Source organism: Mustela putorius, unplaced genomic scaffold, assembly GCF_011764305.1.
Source record: "Mustela putorius furo isolate JIRA1106 unplaced genomic scaffold, ASM1176430v1.1 tig00000129_pilon_pilon_pilon, whole genome shotgun sequence".
Taxonomy (NCBI): Eukaryota; Metazoa; Chordata; class Mammalia; order Carnivora; family Mustelidae; genus Mustela; species Mustela putorius.
In genome coordinates, this window is record NW_025421290.1 from 39644899 (window position 1) to 39670335 (window position 25437).

Sequence of the window (25437 nt, forward strand, 5' to 3'; positions counted from 1 at the left end):
ACATTCAGAGATAATGCTTCCTAGATACTTTTACAAAAGAGGGTCACTGCCACCTAGTCGTACCTGGGTGGCTAAGTGTTTCATAGACCTATTTGTCTGGACACCATGACCCTGTTCACGCAAATTTATTTGGCCCTTATGGCCTACTGCTGTTACCCAGCAAGAGCCTTTTAGGGTTTAACTTTTCAGGTTAAGGTTTTCAGTCTATATCTAAAACCTTGATACGATCCATTGAAATACAGGCATTGACTTCTATACTAAGCAGGGCACGGGAGAGTAAGATACCAGGCAGGTAACAGCCTTGGGTACCAACCCTGAGGCTGTTCTCTCTGCAGGGAGAACAGACAGCTGTTTCTCACCCCACCCAACAGGTAACAGTGTGGACAGCTGGGCTGCAGCTCAGTGCTTGGCTCTGGAAGGTGATGTCACATACCCCGTGATTAAGAGGATCTTCCAGCAGCTGTTTACTAAGAAGAATGACGACACAGAGCACCAGTGTTGTATGCTCCTGAGCCATCTCATTGAAAAGACAGTATGTATTCATTACAGGGTCAGAGGAGAAACCAAGTTATGGGGAACACTTGAGTCTGAGGTCAGTTCAAGTAAGGAATTGGAAATGCAGGTGGCTGAGTAAGTCAGTCAGTCAGTGTAGTTAAAAGACTGGACTACGTGTGTGCGTGGATTGGGGGACAGAGTTGTATTTACAGGTAAAAAAGGACACCAGCCACCTGAGACAAAGGTGAGAAAAGTAGGCTGCAGGTGGTTTCTGTGTGCAAGAAGAGTTGTGATATGTAGAATTTGCTTCTGCCATAAGTTTACCATTGAAAACTGCACTGACCTACAAGTGTGTTTACTTTCAACAGAAATGTGAAACTCACAGACATTGAGGCATATACAAATCGTATCAGGAGTAAAAATCGTTAAAAAGAAGGTCCCAGGAGTTTTCTGTTCAGGTTGCTAAATCTGTATATTGTTCCTTGATTTAAGAATCCAAAGTCAGTTGGCTCAGATAGAAGAGTGCCCCGTATCTTGTAAACCCACTCTTTCCTTCACTAGGGATGGGCTCCTCATGTACTTGTGACATTAATTAGGCTGAAGGCCATATTAGGATCTAACACTTCTTCAGGCTCCAGCATCTCTAAAAGTTACCAGGAATATCCACCTAAGTCTTCCATTCCTCAGACCCTGATACACACCATGCTCGCTGTGGAGCTGAACAGTTACCAGTGGAAGGACCGGATCATAGCCTGCCGGGTTCTCTCACAGATCGGTGGGAACATCAGTCTGGTAAGCCTTCTGTGTTTTCAGGACAGAGAGTCGAAGCAAAAGGAGGCTGGGGAGCCCTTCCACTTTTTGCTGCTATTTATTATTTATTTATTTATATTTTTAAAAATATTTTATTTATTTATTTCACAGACAGAGATCACAAGTAGGCAGAGAGGCAGGCAGAGAGAGAGGAAGAAACAGGTTTCCTCCTGAGCAGAGAGCCTGATGCAGGGCTCGATCCCAGGTCCCTGGGATCATGACCTGAGCTGAAGACAGAGGCTTTAACCCACTGAGCCACCCAGGCGCCCCTAGTATCCCATTCTTACCGAGCAGATCTTTGTCTCTACCTTGCTACCTTAGTCCTAACCCAGGATTATCTTTATATGCCAACATGTCTTTCAGACTCAAGGCACTTGCTTCTTAGCAACAGTTGTAACTCACTCACAATGAAATAAGCAAAAAACCCTAGGAAAATTTAGAAACTCTTATAGTACTTTGGCATTGCCTTAACGTGAATGTACTGTATAAATACCAGCAAGTGACATTCCTTACTCTCCCGCCCCCGCCAAAACTGGTCCTTCACCAGAGAGTTTGAGAAGCACTTACTTAAACTACCCAACAGCCCAATCATACCAGTGTCTATGTTGGCTCTGAGTGTTCAGCACATAGAGAAGGTATAAAACACAGTCCCTACTTTAAAAAGATTGACAGTTGGAATGACAACATACACAAATGATTCAAGAACAAGTGATACATGTACAGTACACTCATAATTTTTCAGAGAGAGACATTAGTGTAGGCTGAACCTATCACCTGGGGGAAGGAGTGTGGAACAGCTGCGCAAGACTTAGTCGGAACTGAAGAGGGACTTCCAGGGGGCGGAAACCCTGACCATCATTTGAGCTTTCACCCGACCTGTTTCTTCCCATTACTTTTTAATCATCTTCAGCTGTCCAAATGGGGGGTTTCCCCTTCTTCCTATGTGCCACTGTATCTTTTCCTTATGACACTCAGTACCTCCAAAATGTCCCAGAACACCACCACTGCCCTGAGAAGTTAAGACCCTTCACCCTTGGACCCTCACATTTTGAGTGGAAAGCACAAAATCTGGTCATTTGGTATTATCATCTGAAGACGTTTTAGTCCGGGTTAATTCTGCCCCAGTTGCCATGAACCCTTGCTCTGAAATCCTGACCAGCAGCACAGGCAACGCCTGGGAGATTGTGAGAAGAGCAGGATCTCCCCTCAGGCTCACTCAATCAGAATCTGCATTTTAACAACATCTAATTCGTTTGCACACTCACCTCCTTAGCACCGGTCACTCAGGATTGCCAACTGCAGAGCTGGCAGGGGACTGATGTGGCAAAGGTGAGAACTTCACGTCAGGTTGCTGGAATGAGAGAAAAGCACTATGTCCGTCAGTCCTTCATTCATTCAGGAAGCAGGGTCTGACCACAGCCTACACGCTTGGCACTAGGCCAGCACTGGGGATGCAAACATATTGTCTGAGAGAAATCCTCAAACAGGAGGGAGACGTTCCACCACGTCGGGGTGGAAGAGATGTTTCAGGCAGGGAGAATAGCTTGGGCACATTGACACAATCATGAACCACAACTGCAGTAATCTCGGTCTCATCCCTTCTGAATGAAGTATTGATATACAGGGTGGCCCACTGTCCAGGTTTGTCCAGGACATAGGCCAGTAAAGTCCCAGGCAAACTGGGAGGAGTTATCACCCTACTAGTGCATAACCATCAAATGTTAAGTCCCTCAAGGACAGAAAACGTTGGTTCTGACAATATAGCAGTGTTAAGCATAAGCTTAGAAAACAGACTGGGCCTTGAATCCTACCTAGCTCTAGCAGAAACAGGTTAACCATGGGCAAGTAAACCTAAGCCTCCATTTTGTCTCCTGTAAATTGTAATCTGCTTCACTGGATTGTCAGGGAGGATTACGTGATGGGTGCAAACACCTGGCACAGTACCAAGCCCAAAACCGGCATTCAATAAATGGTAGCTAATTATTACTCCTCTTTACAGGATATGAAATATAAGTTGATCCAGATGATGCTGAGTGACTGGAATAAGGAAGTAAGACGTGCAGCAGCCCAAGCTGTGGGGCGAATGAAATTTGGGAAAGAGGTGTACAACACCATTAGGTAAGACCTAGTTAAACATGAACTCAGTGAAACTTTTCTGTTCGTAAGTGTTCGGGGATCCGGCCAGCTGGCATCTGTTGAGCTGCTTCGTATGTTCAGCATCGTACTGGGTCCCACTGCAGGATTGTTTTAAAAATAAAAAGTTACCAGTTCCTATAGACACTAACAATGTGGCTAAGGAAAGAATCAGAGTGCCCATTAGGTGTTAAGCACCGTTTTGGGTGTTTGAGAGTTCAAAGGTATGACATGATTCTGATTATACAGGCAAGATACACAAATGCTTCGTAAGGTCAACTTTCATGGAGGATGGATCAGACTACATAGGCAGAGAGAAGGAAAGACATTCCAGGCTGGGAGCCAAATCCAAATATAAAAATGAAGGTGGCACAGGGGAGGACAGTGAAGAGAACTTGACTGAGCAATAGGGACACGTGTGGAAGTTTCCTTCACTGAGCCATTCAATATAGTTTAGTGCCCAGCATATGCTACTAATAGGGGTTGAATTAAGACAGTTGAGATCTCTCCCCCGTGAAACTTAACCTCCTGGCGTAAGGCTGACTAGGAAAAGGTGGGAATGGATAATGGAGAGCTGACAGAGGTTGGGTTTTTATCTTGAGGACATTCGTGGTGGTGGTGGTGGGAATGCCAAAAGTTCAAGGAGGCAAAATAAAAGCACTTGTGCCTTCCAGAGTCAAGCTGAGTCAAGGAAATTTCCAGGAGCGTGTGGAAGCTCTCTCCCTGATTGGTGGGCTCCAGCTCATGACTGCCAGGCTTCTCCCAAGCTTCCTGAACTGCTTCTCTGACAACTTCATGGCAGTTCGGCGGGCAGCCTGTTTGGCAGCAGGCGCCCTGCAGATCCGAGATAAGATGGTGAGTCAGAGAAATACATCGCCATTCACCTGATTAACCTAAAGAGGGCATCACCCTGGGCTTCCCTTGTTGGGAATACTGCACGCACCGTTCTGTGGACACCACACATGAAAGATCAGAACCAGGAAGGTGAGGGGGTAGACGGGCCACATCGAGGAGTCAGTTAGGACCCTTTTCCACTCCCAGCTAGCCCAGATTTAACTCGAGAGCACATCCTTGAATCCTGTTCTCACCTCAGTTACAGGCTTTAGGATCAACTCCAGTGAATGGAGTTATAATCCCTAGTTATTAGGGGAAAATCTGATTGCAGGTGTTCTAAAGAAGCCTGTATAACCAAAGAACTGTGGGCTGAGGACAGTCAATCTAGACAGGAGATAATTCGGCTAATACACCATGTGTGCAGGCTAGTACTTCAGCTTCTGGCTCGTTCGTCACTAGAAGTGATAGAAGCCCATTTTTCAGTGATAGCACATTTCAGAGGTAAGACGGGTCCCTGTCTCTGGTTCATTCTTGTTCTGATCCTCTCCACTCAACATTGCTCTTTTATTCATCCTAGGTCCTCGACTGCCTTTTGAATCTGGTACAGAGGGATCCTTACTGGAAAATCAAGGCATTTGCCATTCAAGGTAGTATGGGAGTAGCCCCAGCTTCTCAACCTCAAACACCTTCCCAGGTGCTGGTATAAATTCCCAGACTCTTTCTAGGAAGGGAGTAGACTATAGGGGTAGAGATGGATACACCTTCTCAGAAGTTCTTGCCTGAGAAATTGAAGATTATTTTCTTTTTAATTCTCACTAAGGATCCTGTGTCTAGGTTTATGTCAAACCTGTTAAGAAGAAGGGCTAACAAGACAGTCCCCACCAACAGAATTAGTAATAAGTTCTAAGTAGGTATCCACAATTGGATACACTTGCTCTGGAGTTTTCAACTACAGGACTCTGTAAAAGACCAGATTCAAAAGACTGCTGGCAACTTAAAACCCTGACGTCAAACTTTCCTAGAGTTTCTTTTTAAGGATTCTTTTAAGGATTTTTGGCATTCCTTCTCTTGTTGACTATCTTTGCTTTAGGTAAACCTGTTAAATAATTGTGTCTCCTTTCCCCATTGTATTGCCTGGACTAGGTTAGTCTTCGGAGTTATCTGCCCCATATCTCATCCCTACATAAATAATTAGTATAGTCTCACATCCTAATGGGCAAGGATGGGATAGGACCTCCCTCCTCATCCCCACAGGAATCCTTCTGAGACGTCCTACTCTAACCCATCCCTAAAATTCTAATGATAATTAACTGTCATCCAAAAAAGAAGGTACTAACAAAATAGTTCAATATTTGCAATACTTAATTTAGCAGGCTGCTATCTACATATTATTGCTGTTATTTGTTAATAAGGCCATTTCTGGATGTTAGAATATAGCCAACTCCATCTTAAGTGACAGTGGAACTTGCTGCCCTCTAATCTCTGCAGCTTTGGGTCACATTGGCCAAGTGAGTCCCCAGCTGACAGACCTCCTGCTCTGGGCCATCCATTATGAAGAGTCACCAGGTGTACGACTAGAAGCTTGCCGTAGCATCCTAGCCCTCGATCTTCAAGGGGACCGGGTCAGGGACACGTTCCTAGATGTGCTGCTCCTAGAGAACCATGAAGCTGTTCTAAAGTAAGCTGTAAACCTGATTCCTGCCATGACCTCTTGTACTGCCGACTCTCCCGTCCTTGTTAACAGAATACATCCCTGCCTTTCCAGGGTGACTAATGGCTGTAAAAGCACAGGCTCACTTGTGCCATTCACCCACCCACTTAAGTGGGTAACAGAAAAACTAGCCTAAATTAAATGGGAAGTCAGGTCATATCATGCATGTAGCTATTCTCTATCCCAGGTGGCTTTAAATAATTCATTTATTCAGCTAACATTTTTCAAGTGCCTACCGTGATGACAGGCTTTAGAGTTAAAAAGAACAGAATTTGAATCCCAGCTCAGGCATACACTAGTTACGTAAACATGGGTAAGTTACTTAAACATTCTGAGCTTATTTGTTCAGATATCAAATGCAAATAATCATTAAAGATTAATGAAATGATATGTTTAAAAAATGAAATGATATGATTAAAGAAATGATATGTTTCGTATCCACCATGAGTGTTCAATAAATGGTACCATTAGTATCTTCCAATATATAGCCTTAAAAACTACACAACAGGGGTGCCTGGGTGGCTCGGTGGGTTAAGCCGCTGCCTTCGGCTCAGGTCATGATCTCAGGGTTCTGGGATAGAGTCCTGCATCGGGCTCTCTGCTCAGCAGGGAGCCTGCTTCCCTCTTTCTCTCTCTGCCTGGCTCTCTGTCTACTTGTGATTTCTCTCTGTCAAATAAATACATAAAATCCTTAAAAAAAAAAACTACACAACATCCTTATAAGCTAAACATACCATTTTTGCAGATAAAGCTAAGCAAAACCACAGTTAGGATTGGAATTTAGGATTCTTGATTCCTACTCTCTATTTTCCACCCTTTTTTTTTTTTTTTTTAATGAGTAAGAACAATCTGGGCACGTGGGTGGCTCAGTCAGTTAAGTGTCTGCCTTTGGCTCAGGTCATAATCCTGGGGTCCTGGGATTGAGTCCTGCATTGGGCTCCCTGCTCAATGAGGAGTCTGCTTCTCCCTCTGCCCCTCTCCCCCCACCACTCCAGCTTGTTGCTGTCTCTCTCTCTCTCTCACACACACACACACACAAAAATAAATAAACTCTTAAAGAAGAAAAAAAAAGAGTAAGAACAATCTGGGCACCTGGGTGGCTCAGGTGGTTAAGTGTCTGCTTTTGGCTCAGGTCATGATCCTGGGGTCCTGGGATCGAGTCCCACATCAGGCTCTCTGCTCAGTGAGGAGTCAGCTTCTCCCTTTGTGGCCACCCTCCTGCCCCACCTCCAGCTCGCCTTTTCTCTCTCTCTCAAAAAGTAAATAAATCTTTAAAGAAGAAAAAAAAAAAAGAGTAAGAACAATCTGGGGCACCTGGGTGGCTCAGCTGGTTAAGCATCTGACTCTTGATTTCAGTTCGGGTCACAATCTCAGGGTCGTGAGGTCAATCCCTGGGTCAGGCTCTGTGCTAGGTATGGAGCCTGCTTAGAATTCTCTCTCCTTCTCCCTCTCCCTCTGCCCTTCCAACCCCAACTTTCTAAATTTAATAAAAAAAGGATAAGAATGGGGGCACCTGGATGGCTCAGTGGGTTAAGCCTCTGCCTTCGGCCCAGGTCATGATCCCAGGGTCCTGGGATCAAGCCCCTTGTCAGGCTCTCTGCTCAGCAAGGAGCCTGCTTCCCTTCCTCTCTCTCTGCCTACTTGTGATCTCTGTCTGTCAAATAAATAAATAAAATCTTTAAAAAAAAAAAAAAAAGGGTAAGAATGATCTAAGAAGTTCCTTTTATCTTTCAGGGAAATTCATCAGGCAATGAAGATACTCAACTTAGAAAATGTAGGAAACCAAGAAATGCTTCAGAAGATCAGGAACAGGGTAAGTTAAGTGCAAGCTATGTTTTCAAGAGAAAATTCAGAACTCTCAGAGTTCCTCAGACCCTTTTCTCCATCACAGAAATACTTTCTACAACCACACAGGTACTATATTTTCTGAAGATACAAAACATTTATGCAAAAATCAGATTATAAAATCCTAGTAAAGGGGCACCTGGGTGACTCAGTGGGTTAAGCCTCTGCCTTCGACTTGGGTCATGATTTCAGGGTCCTGGGATCGAGCCCCACTTTGGGCTCTCTGCTTGGTGGGGAGTCTGCTTTCCCCACTCTCTCTCTGCCTGCTGCTCTGCTTACTTGTGATCTCTGTGTGTGTGTGTGTGAGTGTCAAAAAAAACAAAAACAAAAACAAAAAAACTTTTAAAATCCTAGTAAAGACAAAGTAAAAACAATAATCCTACAGCCCTATCAAGTAACCCTCGAAATGGGCTATTGGTTCTGAAATACTTATTCTTCCTTCCCTTCCCATTTTCTCCCTGCCATCAACTAAACCCACGTTGTTCTTTTTTACAAGTAGACCTAGAGAAGGAAGAGTGACAGGAGCTAGCACCCTTGATTTTTAACTTTCCTTAATCCCTAAACTGGGGTTTTGCCAAAGGGGTGCTCTAGCTGAACAGGTAGTTCTAATTTTTCAAAGTTGTTAGATGAGTTGAAGAAAGAGAGGGACAAAGACTTTAAAAATGTAAGATTCTTTCTTCATGTAATTCACAAAACCAGCTTCACACCAACCAAGCATTTCTTAGCATGTTCCTTTCATCATGCCCAAAAAGCTAAAATAGATTTTTCATTCACAGGTCTAAAAAATGTGCAACAAATATCAGAAGAATGCTGAGGGACTGTACCACCTAATACCAATAAGCACAATGCAATAAGTTACTTTATTAATGGTTTTTGATTATTTGCAGCCTAATAGTTATTTTTTTCAACATCATTTCTTCTGATCTAGATTCAAACACTAAGCCAAAAGGATTTGCTGACCCAGAAAATATTCAAGATGGAGAGGGTCATAGGAAAAATGAAGGAAGAAACAAAACGTGTTTACTTGCAACCCAAGGAGGGGCAAAAACCACTCAAACTCCATACTTTTCTACAAGAAACTTTTCACGGTAGGTTTCCACAGGGTGAGTTGTACACCTTGACTCCTTTAAAAGCCTCTTCTGGGATCTGGACATCTGGGGAGTTTAGTTTCTAGCCCTGTAGGATGAGTCAGGAAAGCTGCTACCTTTCATTTTTGGCCACCATCCTCTCAGTCCTTTTATTTTTTTCCTGCCTGCTCCCTGGCTTTTATTATTTGCTGTTTTGTCCCTTAAAAAAAAAAAGAAAAGAAAAGAAAAAAGAATGAAGTAGTTCTAATTGAACGGATTTAAAAGTTAGGTAAAAAAAAAAAAACGAGAGGTTGGGAAACAGAACAAAAACTACTGTTACATTTGATTAAGCATCCAAACAAAGCCTTGTAAGTTTAACTTTTAATAGCAGTTACCTCTGGAAAGTGGGGTTGGAGAGAGCTCTCATTTTATGTACATCCATTAAAAAAAAAAAACAAAAAAAAAACTTCATAAAGTTCTCAACCTTATGTAACTGCACCTGTCAGTTACGGTGATACGATCTTAAAGTTCCAGACACAACCTAAATGAAGTGCAGATACCAAGCTGTACCAAAATGTACTTACAAAATCTGTGCCCAGGTGTAGCAGCAGCCTCAGATCATTCAGTCGGCTGCCTACCAGCCACCACCCCAAACCCAGGTCTTCTGGTTCCAAGTCCAGGGCTCGCTCTGGTACACCAGGCTCTCTTCCACCAACCATAAGAATATTCACTTGCCAGGTTTGGGGAAGATTCTTCCAACTGCCAGAAAAAAAAATGAGAGTGGAAAGTAACTGGAACACCAGCCTTCCTTCATGGCCAGCTTGCTACCAGATGATTGACTGAGGCACAAGTAGGTGACAATGCTGCCCCTTTGGGAGCAATGCCAGCTACTGATGCTAGCAAGCACTGAGCAAAAACACAGTTCACTCTTAACTTTTCCAATAGGATTGTGCTGTTTGGGGCTCAAGTAGCATGATTAAAATAAATTACCCCTCAAGTTACAGAATTGCCCCAGTCCTACAACCATCCCAAGTTACCTTTCATCTCAGCCATTACAGATTTTCCCTATCTCCCCCAACCCAGTTCCTTCAAACCACGTCACATAATAATCTAGTCTTTAAAAAAAATAATCTAGAAACAGTCTTTGGCACTTTAATAACTTTTCTAACATTCACACAAACTCACGGTCACAAACAGGATACTAGCCCCAACCCTCCCCGCAAACTGAGGAAAGAGAACTCAAATGAAGGGTGCAAATTCCAAATAAAAAATAGCTAATGTCTCAAGAAGAATGACACAGCACACTGAGGCCTGGGGGTGACGATGAGGCTGGTGTTCTGAAATGATCAGGATCAAAGTTACTTCTGCAGCAAGAGCTCCTTTTTGCCACCTCCAACGTCTGCTTTTACTTTTGTGCCTAGGTGAAGTGTTGATTCCTAGAAAACCGTCTGAAATTTGTGACATTAAAGCAGTCTTAAAGGTAAATGTAAGCAGTCCTAAAGGTAAACGGTTCTCAAAGTACCTGAGTCCCCCCTCCAACCTCTCCCAGCCCCCGCAAAAAAGGTGGTAATGGTGGTTAAGAGAGAATCACCACTGTCTTGCTTCCAGCAATCAACCAGGAACTAGTTCAGGTTAGAGGCATCTTGGTGAGCAGCAGCCCCTTGTCATATAACATGGTCGCCAAGGAAAGCTGGTCCTCCACAGTGTCACAGGGCAGGTCCCCTACTCTCACAAACTCTGGGTAGGAGCGGAGCAAGAGTTCCATGGCATCAGCTTGCTGAGGGTATATCTCCAAGCACTTGGGCTCCTCCAGATGATAAACACGGGAGTTCTCCACTGTGTAATAGAGAAACAAATGGCCTCCCTCCCCCACCAGCCGGGCTATCCCATCCTGAAGCATGTGCACCTCCGTTTCTGTTGTCAACTGGGCCCCCACGTTCACAGGTTCGCCAGCCTCCCAGCGAATTGGGAGCCCGTAAACACTGAGCGCCCTCTCCCTATCAGTCAGCACAGGGGGCAGAGAGTCGTGGATGAAGTCTTTGGCTCGCTGGTCAGCCACAGCATCGACAGGGGCAAAGTGTCCCAAGCGGGCAACCAGGACTCGCACCTTCTCCATGAAAGCCGTTCTTCGTGGATCCTTAGAATCCGAGTGCTGGGCCCCCATGTAATCCATGAAGTCTCGCGGGAGACCCCTTCGGAACTCTACATTTTCTTCCATGGCAGCTTGCACTGCCAGAGGCAGTACGGCCTCCAGGAAGTCGCCCCAGGTATTGCGCTGGTACGTGGACAAGGTGAGGTGCAGGGAGTGCACTCCATCCTGGCATTCAGCTTGGTGGATGAAGCCCCGAGGAAAATAGAGCAAATCTCCAGGTTCCAGCACGGTCTGCAGCACCGGCTCCCCGAGGTCGTCCTGGCTGAAGTTGGGGCTGGAGGTCAGCGCCAGCTCCTCCGTCGGGACCCGGGGGCGGTAGACGCGCCACAGCTTCCTACCTTCCAGCTGCAGCACAAAAGCCTCGATGTCGTCGTAGTGAGGGGCAAAGCCCTGCGAGTTGGGGGGCGTGAGGTAAATGTTGGAGCCTGCCATGCTGCCAAACTGCTCCTGGAGCACAGCCAAGAACTGCCACACGGTGGTCGAGAAGGCCTGCGGGCAGAGGAGGCGCAGGGAGCAGCCGGCCTGGTACAGGGACCAGGCTGCGGCGGGCAGCGCGCGGCCGGGCGGGTTCAGGGTCTCGCGCCGCCCGTTCACGTAGCGAGCAGCGTCCAGGTGCTGCCCGAACTGCACGTCCTCGTGGCGCAGCATGGAGTCCAGGTCTGCGGTGGAGAAAAGCCCCTGGTAGTAGGCGGGGTCCTGCCGCCGCACCAGCACCGCCTCCCGCTCCCACAGGCGCCGGTAGAAGTGGTCCGGCGGCATGGGCGAGATGAGCCACTCGAAGAGGCGCGCCGCCCGCCGCCGGCTGCTGGGGATGCGGTTCAGCTCGGCCAGGACGCGCTGCAGCGGGGAGTCCCAGGCCAGCTCCCCGGCCGTGCTGTCCACCTGTGGCCCGGACAGCGTGGCGGGGGCTGCGGACGGCGGGGCGGCCGCCAAATGCTGGGCACTGCACAGCAGGGCCGAGGTTTCCACCACGCGGGCGGGCGCGGCGGGCACGTCCACCAGGCGCGCGGGCGGCGCGGAAGCCGGCACCAGGCGCGCGGGCAGGGCGGGCGCCTCCACCAGGCGGGCCGGCGGGGTTTGCGCCTCCACCAGGCGGGCGGGCGGGGTTTGCCCCTCCGCCAGGGAGCGAGGGGTTTGGAGGGAGCGAGCCGCGGGCGAGGCCTCCAGCAGCTCTGCAGGCCCCAGGTGGCCATACGGTTCTCGCCGGGCCGCATCGGGGATGGCCGCCGTCCCACCAGGCAGCGGGTCCCCCTGATCGTCTACCGCCGACTCCACCCTCGAGTCCTCCGAGTCCTCGCTGGGCAGCGTCTGGGCCCTCAGTGCGGCCATGCGGGACGCCACGCTTCTCCTTAGCTGCCTTCGGATCTTCCTGGGCCTTAGGGGCAGGGCCAGCACCGACCCGCTGTGTGGCTGCGACTGGCGCCGGCGTCTCAACCTCCCGCGCCTCAGCAGCCCGGTGCTGGCCCGGAGCCCGTCCATGGCGGGAACCCCTTCCGAGGCCGGCCGGCCTGGGTGGAAAGGATCTCGCGGAGAGCCGCTGCGAGGCACGCTGGGAAGGGGGCGCGGCCTCCCGGCTGGCCACGCCTCCCATTCTCTCACCCGGCGCCTCCCGCTCGCCCTGCGGGCAGTACCCGGCTTCTCACCGGAGTAGCGGTGTCCCTCGCGAATTTGTAAGGGCTCCACATTTGCTGGGCAATTTAAAAACCAAACTGCTGGGGACTCCGGGAGAAAGAACGTTGTCTTCTTTATTAACTCTTCTTTCCCTCTTTAATCTCTGTGTCCTGGAGTGTTCCCAGGACGTCCTCATTTCTGAGCAGCGTGCTCCCTAGCAACTTTGCACAGGAAAGCACACAATTCTTATTTTCACAGAATGTCCTTGGGCAAAGATCGAGATTCCTCAGGCAAAGTTCACGCCTCGGTTCCACCGGCTCTTCTTTCTCAGCAGATGACGCCGCTGACTCCCTAATTTCCTTCCTTCCTTTGACCAGTACAAAAATCTCAGCCTTTTGGGGGTGGGGGGAGTCCCTGGCTGGCTTAGTCGGTAGTGTAGAGCATGTGGTCCTTGATCTCAGGGCTGTGAGTTCAAGCCCCACGCTGGGGGTGGAGCCTACCTTTAAAAAAAAAAAAAGAATGCAAGGATATACAGAATGTCAGTCATTGGCCTCTCTGTGATGTGGGAAAGAAGTTATGAGCTCTTCTACTTAGTTCTTGATATCTGCCCTTTCCGCCCATGTGGGGTTTTGTTGCATTAGCTTGGGCTTCTCGCCTCAGAATCTTCTATCACACCTTCCCTGAATCCTAAATTGACCTCTTAGTTCTGAGCCTCTCGTTTAACAGGGACTATAAAATGTGGTAGGCAAGAGGGTGCAGTTGTTGAGGATAGCACCACAGTCACTATTCCCTGTAAATATTGTTGCTTCGTTCATGAAGATTATGTCTTCATTTGAATCATTTGAGATAAATTTCCAGGAATGGAATTGCTGGGTCAAAGGGCAAGAGAGCTTTTGTAATTGTTGGTAGGTTTTTCCAAACTCCCTCCAAAAGGGTTTACCAAATTGCCCTTCTGAAGAGTGTACAGCGTTGCAAACAATTAGGAGTATGTTGGACTGCATCTGTTTGATCCTTCCATCCTCTTCAGTCAAATTCCTTATCTGAACCCTTGCCAAAGCTTTTAGGTTTTACCCCTGCACATGTGTCACACTCTCCCTTTTAAATTTATGACTGTAATATAGTCTATTACAGTGGTCTTCAACTGGGGTGGTTTTGCCTCCCAGGAAACGCTGGGGGTGGGGGTAGATTGTTAAAATATGCAGGGGTAGAGACCAGAGATGCTGTTAAACACCTACAGTGCAATGGACACCTCCCCCCACCAGATAATTACCTTACCCAAACTGTCACTTGTTCTGAGACCAAGAAACCTTGGTCGATTATAAGTAGTCTCCAAGCTGGTCTCTAACTTTGATCTCTCCCTATACCAGTTTGTAACACAGGTAGCAACAACATTAGTTTTCTGAAGTTGTGGCCCCAGATTTGCCAGTGCCCCACTCAGAAATTCATCTTGTACTTAATCAAGAAATCCAAGCTCCTTAGCTAGAGTCTGAAGTCATGAAATGTTACAGCTTTATCACTCACAACTCCCCTAAGCTCTACTTCTAGAAGTTCATCTATTTGCTGTTCCTTGCCTGTTCGCCATACCTTTACTCACGCTGCTTCCCCTAAATGCTGTCCTTGACCCTTTCACGTGAACTTAGCACTTTGCACCTTGTATTTGTGTATTATGTACTTGTCATTTTCCTTCCTAAACTGTAAACTCTTTCAAGGATGGTGGGATTTCAAGGAGAGGACTTCTGGTTCCTGCTCACTCATTATCTGTGGCATTAGCTGAGTCAGGTTACTCTCTCAGGTCTCAGTAATCTCATCTGTAAAATGGGAATAATAATTGAACCTATTTCATTGAGTTGTTGGGAGGATAAAATAATGCATGTAAGGCACTTAGCACAGGATCTGCTGCAGAGATAAACGCTTAAAAAAATGATAGCTTAGTGATAATAATTTATTATTATGGAGCAAAGCCCTATAAGGTGGTATGTGTGCCTCTAGCCTGGTTTGGAGGACCTCAGAATGGGGGGGGGGTTAAGATTTTTGCGTATGTTTGTAGAAATTTAAGTAAATCAGCAGGGACACATTCTGCAGTGAACTAGGGGGAAGAGCTGTGCTCCTTGGCTCACAAAGCTAGGGTATAAAGGCTGCTAGAAGACGGCTGTAAATGTATCTTTTCCACATCCTGTACAAACATCTCCTCCTCCCAGTCCTTTCTGTAACTTCATCTTTTTCTTTTTTCAACATTTTGTGATTTCCTCAAAGGATGTTGTTGCTATCTGTCTTTGAGATTCCCTTGTGACAGAGAGGCATCTTTGGAGCCTAACTTATTTTAAATTTCATCACTTTTCCTGTGGTGCTACTTAGTTCTCACTGTAAGAGCAGATATTAACAACCATCTCCAGAAACACAATTGAGTGACATGGAGTAAAGTTCTTTTTTTTTTTTTTTAAGATTTTATTTATTTATTTGACAGAGATCACAAGTAGGCAGAGAGGCAGGCAGAGAGAGAGGAAGGGGAAGTAGGCTCCATGCTGAGCAGAGAGCCTGATGCAGGGCTGGATCCCAGGACCCTGGAATCATGACCTGAGCCTAAGGCAGAGGCTTTAACCCACTGAGCCATCCAGGTGCCCCAGAAATACTGTTTTCTAAGCAACAAACTTCACTTTCCCAAGCTCATCTCATTTTCATGATCTTGAATCATTGCCTGTCTTGCTCTTCTGGTTTTTTTGAATCAACAGAATTCCCCTTTAAATAAATCAAAGGAGGGGCACCTGGGTGGCTTAGTGGGTTAAAGCCTCTGCCTTCGGCTCAGGTCATGATCCCAGGGTCCTGGGATCGAGCCCCACATGGTGCTCTCTGCTCAGCAGGGAGCCCGCTTCCTCCTCTCTCTCTGCCTGCCTCTCTGCTTACTTGTGATCTCTGTAAAATAAATAAATAAAAATCTTTAAATAAATAAATAAATACATAAATAAAAGGAAACTGACATTAAGATTATAGAAATCAGTACTTGTTCATCAGAGAAGCTGCTATAGAAATTAAGTTAAATAAAGCCAACTCCATGTTTAAGCTTACATAGAATGATCTGAAACCTCTTAGGAAAATGCCCCAAATTATCTCCCCTGCCAAAACCCATTGCTAGATAGTTATTCCTTTGGATCAGTCATTGATTTTTTCACTCATTCTTTATCTAAAATTCAAATACACTGGGAGGGTATAAGAATTTGCTAGGGCTGTCATAACAAAATACCACGGACTTGTTGGCATAAACACTTGATCTTAGCCAAAAGGCCGAGAAGCGATAGTTTGTTGGCATAAACAAAAATGTATTTTCTTACAGCTGCGGAGAATGAAAGTGTGAGATTGAGGTATTGGCAGAGTTGGTTTCTGAGAGCTGGCCCCTTGTCTTGGTAGAAAGCTATCTTCTCCCTATTTTCACACCATTTCTCCTCTGTTAAAATCTGTGTCCAAATTTCCTCTTCTTTTATGAGGACACCGGTCATATTGGACTAAGGTACACTTTACTCTCTCCAAATAGATTCTGGGGATTAGGACTTCAACATTTGGGAAGGAGGAGGACATACTTTAGCCCGTAATGACACCAGCTGTCTGGGTCTTTGGACCTAGAGGGGGTCCTCAGAACCAGCCAGGAGGGTCCTTGGCTTCACACTGGACCAGCAGGAAGTGAGAGCAAAGTGTATTGAAGACAGAGAGAGTGCAGGTTCAGACAGAGAGTCCAGGAGACTTGGAAAGGAAAGAAGAAGTCTTGTCTTTGCTCAGGGTCTGGAGTTTTTATTGAGGACAGTAGTCTGGTGTATGGGTCGGGTATGCAGGAACTGGTCAAAACAAAGACGAGTGCTCAGGTCGTCTTCCTAATAAGTCACTAATGCCCTGGAGCTAGGGGTCTTGGTGTCTGGAGTCAGGGGTCTTGAAAAATGTACATGACCACCCCTCTGGTCATGTGCTGGGGGGCTCCAAAGAAATCACTAACTCCTTGCCCTTACAAGGAGGGCATACATTATTTGTACTAGAAGCTGTGGTGCAGGGTAGGAGTGCAGGTCCTAATGAGAAGAGAAGCAGGAAAAGGAGCCAAGAACGAAACTAGCTTTTTTCTTTTCCCCCATGGGGTCCTTTCAGTTTCCCTGTCTCAATAGCAAGAGGGTGATGTATTAGAAAAACCTGTTTTCCCCTCTTGTATAAGGAAAAACCCATTCTTTCCTCCTCCCATGTCTGTCTGTCTTGTCTCCTTTACACTTCGCCTACGGAACATTCACAACACTTCACTTCTGACACTGCTGGTCACCAACTACATGAAGGTTTCTCCCCCACAACAAGCAATTCTCTGCAGCACCAGCTGGGGTGGGGGTCTTATAATTTAACTAAATTCTAACACTATCTACCTGGAGATAGTGATTAGATTCTGATTCCACAGGTTAAGTAAGGCTTAGGCCCACAAGATTGTTCCTACCCTACTTCAGATGCCAGTTACAAGTAGTAGGTCTCAGGTTACCCTCACGTTCTGTCCAATTTGACTACAAATCAAACAGGGTTGTGAGATTCTCACAACCCCCTCTTCAGGTTCAATTAATTTCTCGGGGTGGCTCACAAAACTCAGAAACACTTACATTGACAAGTTTATTAAGGATATGATAAAGGAGACAGATGAGCAGCCAGACCAAGAGCTGCATGGTGGGGAGGTCTGGGAGGGTCCTGACAGGGGGAGCTTCTGTCCCTGTGGAGCTGGGGTATGTGTCCCATTCCTGATGTGGATGGGTTCACCAACCAGAATCTCTCTGAGCTCCATACTGTTGGGACTTTTAGGGAGGCTTCCTGTCACAGGCATGATTAATTATTCACTTGGTTTCTAGTCCCTGTCCCCTCGCTAATGGATGAGGGGTGGGCCGAAAATCCCAAGCTTCTAATCATGGCGTGTTCTTTCTGGTGACCAGACCCAACCCAGAAGCCCGTCTAGGGTTACCTCAATAGACCAAAAGATGCTCCAGGTGCTCTTATCACTTAAGAATTTACAAAGGTTTTAAGAGCCCTGTGTCAGGGAAGGGGTCAAAGACAAATATTAGAACTAAGAAATGCTCTTAGAGGGTCATTTTTTTAAAAATGATTTTATTTATTTATCTGACAGATGGAGATCACAAGTAGGCACAGAGGCAGACAGAGAGAAAGAGGGGGAAGCAGGCTCCCCGTGGAGCAGAGCCCGATGCGGGGCTCGATCCCAGGACCCTGAGATCATGACCTGAGCTGAAGGCAGAGGCTTTAACCCACTGAGCCACCCAGGCATCCCTAGTGTTCTTATTATTAGGAAATTATGAGGGTTTCAGTAGCTCTGTGCCAGGAGTGGGTGGTGGGAGGGACCAATATATACTTTTTCTATTACCTCACAGGTGATACATACTAGATACATACTGGATTCAGAACTCAAGTTCCTTTGAGTACTTTTCCATCATGAAGGGAGGAGAATATGAGAGGTTGTTGGAAGTGAGATACAAGGAAAATGTCCAGAGCAATGGTTCTCAACCCAGTGATTTTGCCCCCAGAGGACATTTGGCGTTGTCTAGAGACATTCTTTTGGTTGTCACAACAGGGGAGTTTCTACTGTCATTTAACTGGCAGAGGTTAGAGATGCTAACAAACATTCTACAATGTACAGCACAGCCCTGCAACAAAGAATTATTCAGCCCAAATGTCAATAGTATCAAGATTGAGAAACCCTCGGGGCGCCTGGGTGGCTCAGTGGGTTAAGCCGCTGCCTTCGGCTCAGGTCATGATCTCAGGGGTCCTGGGATGAAGCCCCCCCCACCATTGCTCAGCAGGGCAGCCTGCTTCCTTCTCTCTCTACCCGCCTCTCTGCCTACTTGTGATCTCTGTCAAATAAATAAATAAAATCTTAAAAAAAAAAAAAAGATTGAGAAACCCTAGTATAAACTTTTGGATGACTGCATCAGTATAAAAATTTGAATGTGTTCAAACCTAGTAATTGTGCTTTTAGGAATCTATCCTTTAAAATATTCACATGTGTGCGCCTGGCTGGCTCAGTTGGCATGCAACTTGATTTTGGAGTTGTAAGTTCAATCCCCATGCTGGATGGAGGGATTACTTAAAAATAAAATCTTGAAGGGTGCCTGCTTGGGTGGCTCAGTCGGTTAAGTGTCTGTCTTTGGCTCAGGTCATGATCCCAGGTTCCTGGGATCAAGCCCCACGGGGAGCCTACTTCCTCCTCTTTCTCCCTCTCTGCCTACTCATGATCTCTGTCAAATAAATAAATAAAATCTTTAAAAAAAAACTTGAAAAAAAAATCCTCTTTCTCCCTCTCCCTCTGCCCCTCTCCACCTAAGAAAAAATGTATATAGTAATTTGAAAAATCAAATTGCATAGCAAAATATATGTTGTCTTATTTTTTATTAAAAAAAAAACACAAGTCACAGGGCGCCTGGGGTCTCAGTTGGTTAAGTGTCTGCCTTTGGCTTAGGTCATGATCCCGAGGTCCTAGGTTGGAGTCCCCTACTGGGTTCTTTGCCTGCTTTTCCCTCTACCTGCTATGTGCTCACTCTCTCTCTCTGTCAAATAAATAAATAAAATCTTTTTAAAGAACCCACAACTCATATACATTTATATATGGTTTCTTTATTATTTACTTATTATTTGAAATTTTTTTTTAAATTTTTACTCAATCTGTACACTCATTGTGGGCCTGAATTTACAAGAAGGAGATCAAGAGTCACCTGCTCAACAGACTGAGCGAACCAGGGGCCCTAGCTTCTTTAAAGCCATATATGATGTGTGCATATGTATGTGTGTCTGCATAGCTGAGTATCTGGAAAGACATTTCCAAACTGAAGAAAGAGGTTGCCTCTGGGAATGGTATTATTGGTGATAGAAGAAACTTTTATGTTTTACTTCATATATTTCTGATTTATTTTGCTTAAGGCCTCAAGGACTAGGCCTTTGCTTTGGCAAATGTGAGGCAGATAACAGTCTAGTTTTGAGACTAGTGGCTTACTAATTTGTAAGACTAATTTACCAGATTACTATAAATCAGGGGTCAACAAATTGTGGCCTTCTGACCAAATGCAGCTTGTCTCCTGTGTTTATAAATTCTGTGGACTAAGAATGATTTTTATATTCTTGAATGGTTGAAAAATCAAAAGGAGATAATATTTTGTGATGTAAAATGTATACAAAACTCAAATGGCTGTGCCCACGAGTAACCCTGTATTGGAACACAGCCACATTCATTCATTATAGACTGTCGGTAGCTACTTTTATGCTACAACAGCAGAATTGAGTAGGTTTGAGACAGGCCGTCTGATGTTCAAAACCTAAGATATTTACTATCTGGCCCTTTAAATATAGAAAAAGTCTGCCAAGTACTGATATAAATCATTAAAGATGCTGTCTAGAATGTTGAACTTCCAACTCTTTTGCTTACATATCCTCTGAAAGAATGGTGAAAAACTTTGTGACCTTTTTAACTTTTTAAATTGACATCCAAAGTATTTTTGGGATACCTAGTTGGGATTTTGGGATACCTAGTTGGCTCAGTCCGTAGAACATGTGACTCTTGACATTGGGGTCACGAGTTCAAGCCCCATGTTGGATATAGAGATTACTTAAAAAAAAAAAAATCTTAAAAAACAAAAGTGTTTTTGCTTTAAGTTTAAATAGATGCAAAGGATCTAATTGATTCCAGCATTTACACATTGCTATTTTATTATTTTTTAAAAGATTTTATTTATTTATTTGAGGGAGAGCGTGTGTGTACATGTGTGGGGGAGGGGCAGAGTGAGAGAGAAAATCTCAATCAGATTCCCTGCTCAGTGGGGAGCCCCACACGGGATTTGATCCCAGGACCCTGAGATCATGACCTGAGCCCAAGACAGATGCCTAACCGACTGAGCTACCCACGCGCCTGACACATTGCTATTTTATTTTATTTTGTTTTGTTTTGTTTTTAAAGATTTTATTTATTTATTTTTATTATACATATATATTTTGTATATAGTTATATATACATATAATTTATATTTATTATTATTATTTATTTGAGAGAGAGAGAGAGAAAGAGAGCATATTAGTAGGAGGAGGGACAGAAGCAGGCTCTGCACTGAGCAGGGAGCCCGAAGCAGGGCTCAGATTACAGGACCCTGGGATCGTGACCTGAGCTGAAGGCAGATGCTTAACTGACTGAGCCACTCAGGCATCTCCCACATTGCTGTTTTAAACTAAAACTGTTATGCCACTCTTTTAAGTGCATCCAGTCGAATCTACATAGTGTAGTAGTTTGATGCCCACCATCATCTGTTAAAAAAAGTAAACAAAGCTCTTCTTTACAATTGAAATGGATTATCTTTTTGACACTTACAAACTCACATTTCCGTTTTGAAGTAACTTCCATACAGAATGTTATTCTAATATACAATTATGCTTGCAAATATTTTTATCATCATCACAACATCTGTACAAAAGATATTTAAGTTGAGGTTCCAGTTATCTCATCAGAGTCTCGTTCCTTCCTGGGATCCCCTGATCTCCTAAATGATATATTTATTTATCTATCTATCTATCTATCTATCTATTTATTTATGTCAGAGAGTATGAGCACAGGCAGACAGAGTGTCAGGCAGAGTCAGAGGGAGAAGCAGGCTTCCTGCTGAGCAAGGAGCCCAATGTGGGACTTGATCCCAGGACGCTGGGATCATGACCCGAGCCAAAGGCAGCCGCTTAACCAACTGAGCCACCCAGGCATCCCCTAAATGATATTTTAATACCTGCATGCATTAAGGGTCACCCTGTGCTGTACAGTTCTATGGGTTTTGACAAATGTGTAATGCCTTGTATCGACCATTTCAGTATCATACAGAATGGTTTAACCTCCTAAAAATCTGTGTTTCAGGGGCGCCTGGGTGGCTCAGTGGGTTAAAGCCTCTGCCTTTGGCTCAGGTCATGATCCCAAGGTTCTGGGATCAAGCCCCAAATCGGGCTCTCTGCTCAGCAGGGAGCCTGCTCCCTCCTCTCTCTCTGCCTCTCAGCCTACTTGAGATCTCTCTCTCTATCTCTGTCAAATAAATAAATAAAAGTCTTAAAAAAAAAAATCTGTGTTTCACTTATTCCAGCCTCCCCTCTCCCCATAAACACCTGGCAATAACATATCTTTGAATTGCCTTCATAGTTTTGCTTCTTCCAGAATGTCACACATAACTGAGATCATACATTTTGTAGACTTCTCAGACTTCTCAGACTTCTCCCCCTGTGTGTATGTAAGGTCCTTACAGGACGGGATAGAGCGGGAGTGGAAAGAGCTGCCCTTATCTGCCACAGCCCTTCACCAATTTTGCCATCTCCCCACACCCTTGTCCCTCTGGCAACCATTGGTTTGTTCTCTTTATTTGTAGGTCTGATTCTGCTTTTTGTTTGTTTATTCATCTTTAGTTTTTATTTGTTTTTGTTTATTCATTTAAACAATTTTTATTTTAATTTATTTTTATTTTTTAAGGAGGCTCTAGGCCCAGTGTGGGGCTTGAACCCACTACCTCAAGACCTCAAGATCAATCAGTCACTCTGGGAAGACTGAGCCACCCAGGTGGCACCCCTTCATTTGTTTTTTTTTTAAGATTCTACATATGAGTGAAATCATATGGTGTTTGTGTTTCTCAATCTGACTTATTTCACTCAACATAACACCCTCTAGGCCCATCGATGTTGTTGAAAATGGTACAATCTCATCCTTTTTTATAGCTGTGTAATATTCATGTGTGTGTGTGTGTGACATCTTTCTTTCTTTATTTATTTCCTTTTTTCTTTCTTTCTTAAAGATCTTATTTATTTATTTGTCAGAGAGAAAGAGAGCGCGAACACAGGCAGAGTGGCAGGCAGAGTCAGAGGGAGAAGCAGGCTCCTCATTGAGCAAGAAGCCCGATGTGGGACTTGATCCCAGCTGCTTAACCAACTGTGCCACCCAGGCGTCCCGTGTGACATCTTTCTTATCCATTTGTCTATCAAAGTACACTTGGGCTGCTTCCGTATCTTGGCCATTGTAAATCATGCTGCAATAAACATAGGGATGTACGTATCTTTTCAAATTAGTGTTTTTGTTTTCTTTGGGTAAATACCCAGAGGTGGAATTGTTGGATCATATGGTAGTTCTATTTTTAACTCTTAGCGAATGCTCCCTACTGTTTTCCACAGTGGCTGTACCAGTTTATATTCCCAACAGCAGTGTGTGAGGTCCTTTATTTCTCCACAGAGGACATCCCTCTTATTAACCCATGGAGTAATGCAGAAACCTTGATTGATATTAGAACTATCGGGCACCTGGGTGGCTCAGTGGGTTAAAGCCTCTGCCTTCAGCTCAGGTCATGATCTCAGGGTCCTGGGATGGAGCCCCACATTGGGCTCTCTGCTCAGCGGGGAGCCTGCTTCTTCCTCTCTCTCTGTCTGCCTCTCTGCCTACTTGTGATATCTGTCTGTCAAATAAATAAATAAAATCTTTAAAAATTTTTTTAAAAATAAAAGATATTAGAACTATCTAGACTCCTGAGGATGCTATAACCTAGGTACAAGCTCAACTATGGCCATCACTACATTGGTTTATGGGGTTGAAGTAGACCACTGCTCTGTCCCTGGGGACTGTTCACCCTGTGTGAATCCACCTCCTCAGCGCATCCCAGGAATAGGTCTCTCCAATCATAGCTACAAGGACGTACCGTCGCTGCTGCTACTTCTGCATAATTGTAAAGACATAAAAAATACAGGCTAATCCCAAAGGTCGTCACACAGATGCCCAAGCCTTCTTGAGTGGGAAATTTGGGCATATTTGCCACATTAGGCTTCTGACTGGGGTCAAAGGAGGACAGGTCTTGAAGCTATAAATTCTATTATTTATTATAGTTGTTCATGGAGCTATTCTGATAAAATGTGGCTGAAGAGGCTTTCCCTTTGGGTCTACCTTTTACATGAAACCACATGTTCGGCATAGGCACTCACGTGTTAATATTTCTCTGCAGCCTGTGAGGCCCCACACACCAAATCCATGGTCACAGAGTCCAGTCCTGGACCTACACACAAGAAGCAGAAGTCAGTCATCACCGCTGAGAGATCTGCGCACTGCCCGGGAAAAAAGGATTATGATGGGACCATTTGGATCTGACCCCTCAGATGTCTAGCTGGGTAAATACTCAAGAGAGAAATTTTTTCCAGGGTTATGTCCTCGTTCCCTGGGAGGAAAGTTGATCATTTCTAGGATGAGCCCTTCTCTTGCTCCAAGACAGACAGCAGTAGACCTAGTCACATTCTGTTTTTTAAATTGATGCTGTACAGTCTCTTTGTCATTATGTTTATAAAGAAAATTCTATTTAACAGTAGTCCTGAGTTTTTTTCGTGTGCATCATTTACACAGAGGGTTAAAGAAAATTGACATCACATTAGTGATTGAGCCTGTTTTTCCATACCCTTGAAAGGTTATATACTAATTATAGGTCAGAGCTCCAAGTTTTACTAGAGTAGAAATATTAAAGATCCATCATCCTTTGCAAGCTGTATACAGAGTCCTCTGAAAAGAGACAGCTAGGAAAGAGACAGCTCTGGTGATATTTTTCTTTTTAAATCTACAAGTCTAATCTTATTCTAGAGCAGATTCTTTTTTTTTTTTTAAGCTTTTTATTTATTTATTTATTTGACAGAGAGCACAAGTAGGCAGAGAGGCAGACGGCGGGGGGTGGGGTGGGCAAGCAGGCCCACTAAGCCACCCAGGCACCCCTAGAGCAGAGTCTTTACCAGAGTGTTACAAGAAGACCGAGCTGACACGATAATTTTCCCTCCCACCACGCAGGTGGGCATCAACACTCTGAGATCCCTTGGAAGCATCACTGTAGTTTTACGATGCTGATCAACGATTCTCAGGAACCTTAAGAAACCCTCGTGCTTTAAAGATTTAGACATGATGGAAGAGGGGCAGCCTTGTCTGTGCATCATTAGGTGGGATTCTGTAAGAGCATACTGATGTGGGCAGGCCAGGTCCAGCACCCAGAGGGAGTCCTGCGGGACCAACCAAGAGCATTGTTGCTTCACACAGGAGAGAAATCAAACTCGAGCAATCAGGAAGTGAGAGAGTTTATTGAAGGCATAGAGAGAGCAGATACTGGTGGAGCATTTGGGAGACTCTGTAAGGAAAAGAAGCCTGAGTCTGTCTTAGCTTGGGGTCTGGAGTTTTTATTGAGGACGGTAGTCTGGTGTACGAGTCCTCTCTGGCATCCAGGGACTGGTCAAAACAAGGATGAGTGCTCAGGTGTCCTCCATACGTCACCGTTGTCCTGGAGTCAGTCGTCTTGAAAAATGCACGTGACCACCCCACGTGGTCCATCGTCCTTAGATACTATCCGTTGTGCTGCAAGACTCCAAAGAAATCATTAACTCCTTGACCTGTACGAGGAGAACATACATTATGTGTACTATCAGCCATGATGCAGGGCAGGAGTACAGGTCCCAGCCAGAACAGAAGTAGGAAAAGGAGCAAAAATTGACATCGCATCAATAAAACCAGACTCTTTTTTTTGTGGGGTCCCTTCAATTTCCCTATCGCAAAACAATACCCAAAAAAAAAAAAAAAAAAATCACTATGGAAGAGGAGAGACCAGTAGTCAAAGTAGTGTGACTCCAGCTTTCTTTCCTAAAAACTGATTGCTATTTACACCTTAAAAAGCTTTGGGACATTTAGAGATGAAAATATAGGTGATGTGAATTGCTCTCTTTTTCTTCCCCTAATCACATCCTCTCTTCCA

At 45.0% G+C, this 25437-nt stretch overlaps 2 protein-coding genes across 3 annotated transcripts in view; one reads left to right on the forward strand and one right to left on the reverse strand.

The window, feature by feature from the left end:
• HEATR4 (HEAT repeat containing 4) overlaps nucleotides 1-24016 on the forward strand; it is a 37278-nt gene extending 13262 nt beyond the window's left edge. Inside the window, exons 7-16 of one of the 2 annotated variants that reach the window (XM_045072627.1) lie at nucleotides 372-532; nucleotides 1168-1287; nucleotides 3305-3423; nucleotides 4113-4293; nucleotides 4850-4919; nucleotides 5761-5950; nucleotides 7718-7796; nucleotides 8757-8916; nucleotides 10317-10375; nucleotides 23665-24016. In XM_045072627.1, the coding sequence (XP_044928562.1) occupies nucleotides 372-532; nucleotides 1168-1287; nucleotides 3305-3423; nucleotides 4113-4293; nucleotides 4850-4919; nucleotides 5761-5950; nucleotides 7718-7796; nucleotides 8757-8916; nucleotides 10317-10375; nucleotides 23665-23823 (1298 nt within the window). In that variant the 3' untranslated portion in view covers nucleotides 23824-24016. The remainder of the gene's footprint in view (nucleotides 1-371; nucleotides 533-1167; nucleotides 1288-3304; nucleotides 3424-4112; nucleotides 4294-4849; nucleotides 4920-5760; nucleotides 5951-7717; nucleotides 7797-8756; nucleotides 8917-10316; nucleotides 10376-23664) is intronic. The other variant, XM_004754847.3, reaches the window with a different exon arrangement.
• RIOX1 (ribosomal oxygenase 1) lies at nucleotides 10418-12574 on the reverse strand. Its single transcript, XM_045072633.1, has one exon. The coding sequence runs from the start codon at nucleotides 12524-12526 to the stop codon at nucleotides 10523-10525; it is 2004 nt and encodes a 667-aa protein (XP_044928568.1). The 5' UTR covers nucleotides 12527-12574; the 3' UTR covers nucleotides 10418-10522.
• Nucleotides 24017-25437: the final 1421 nt, after the last annotated feature.

Coding starts and splice junctions, on each gene's coding strand:
- RIOX1 (XM_045072633.1), bottom strand. CDS start 12,526: ATGGACGGGCTCCGGGCCAGCACCGGGCTGCTGAGGCGCGGGAGGTTG.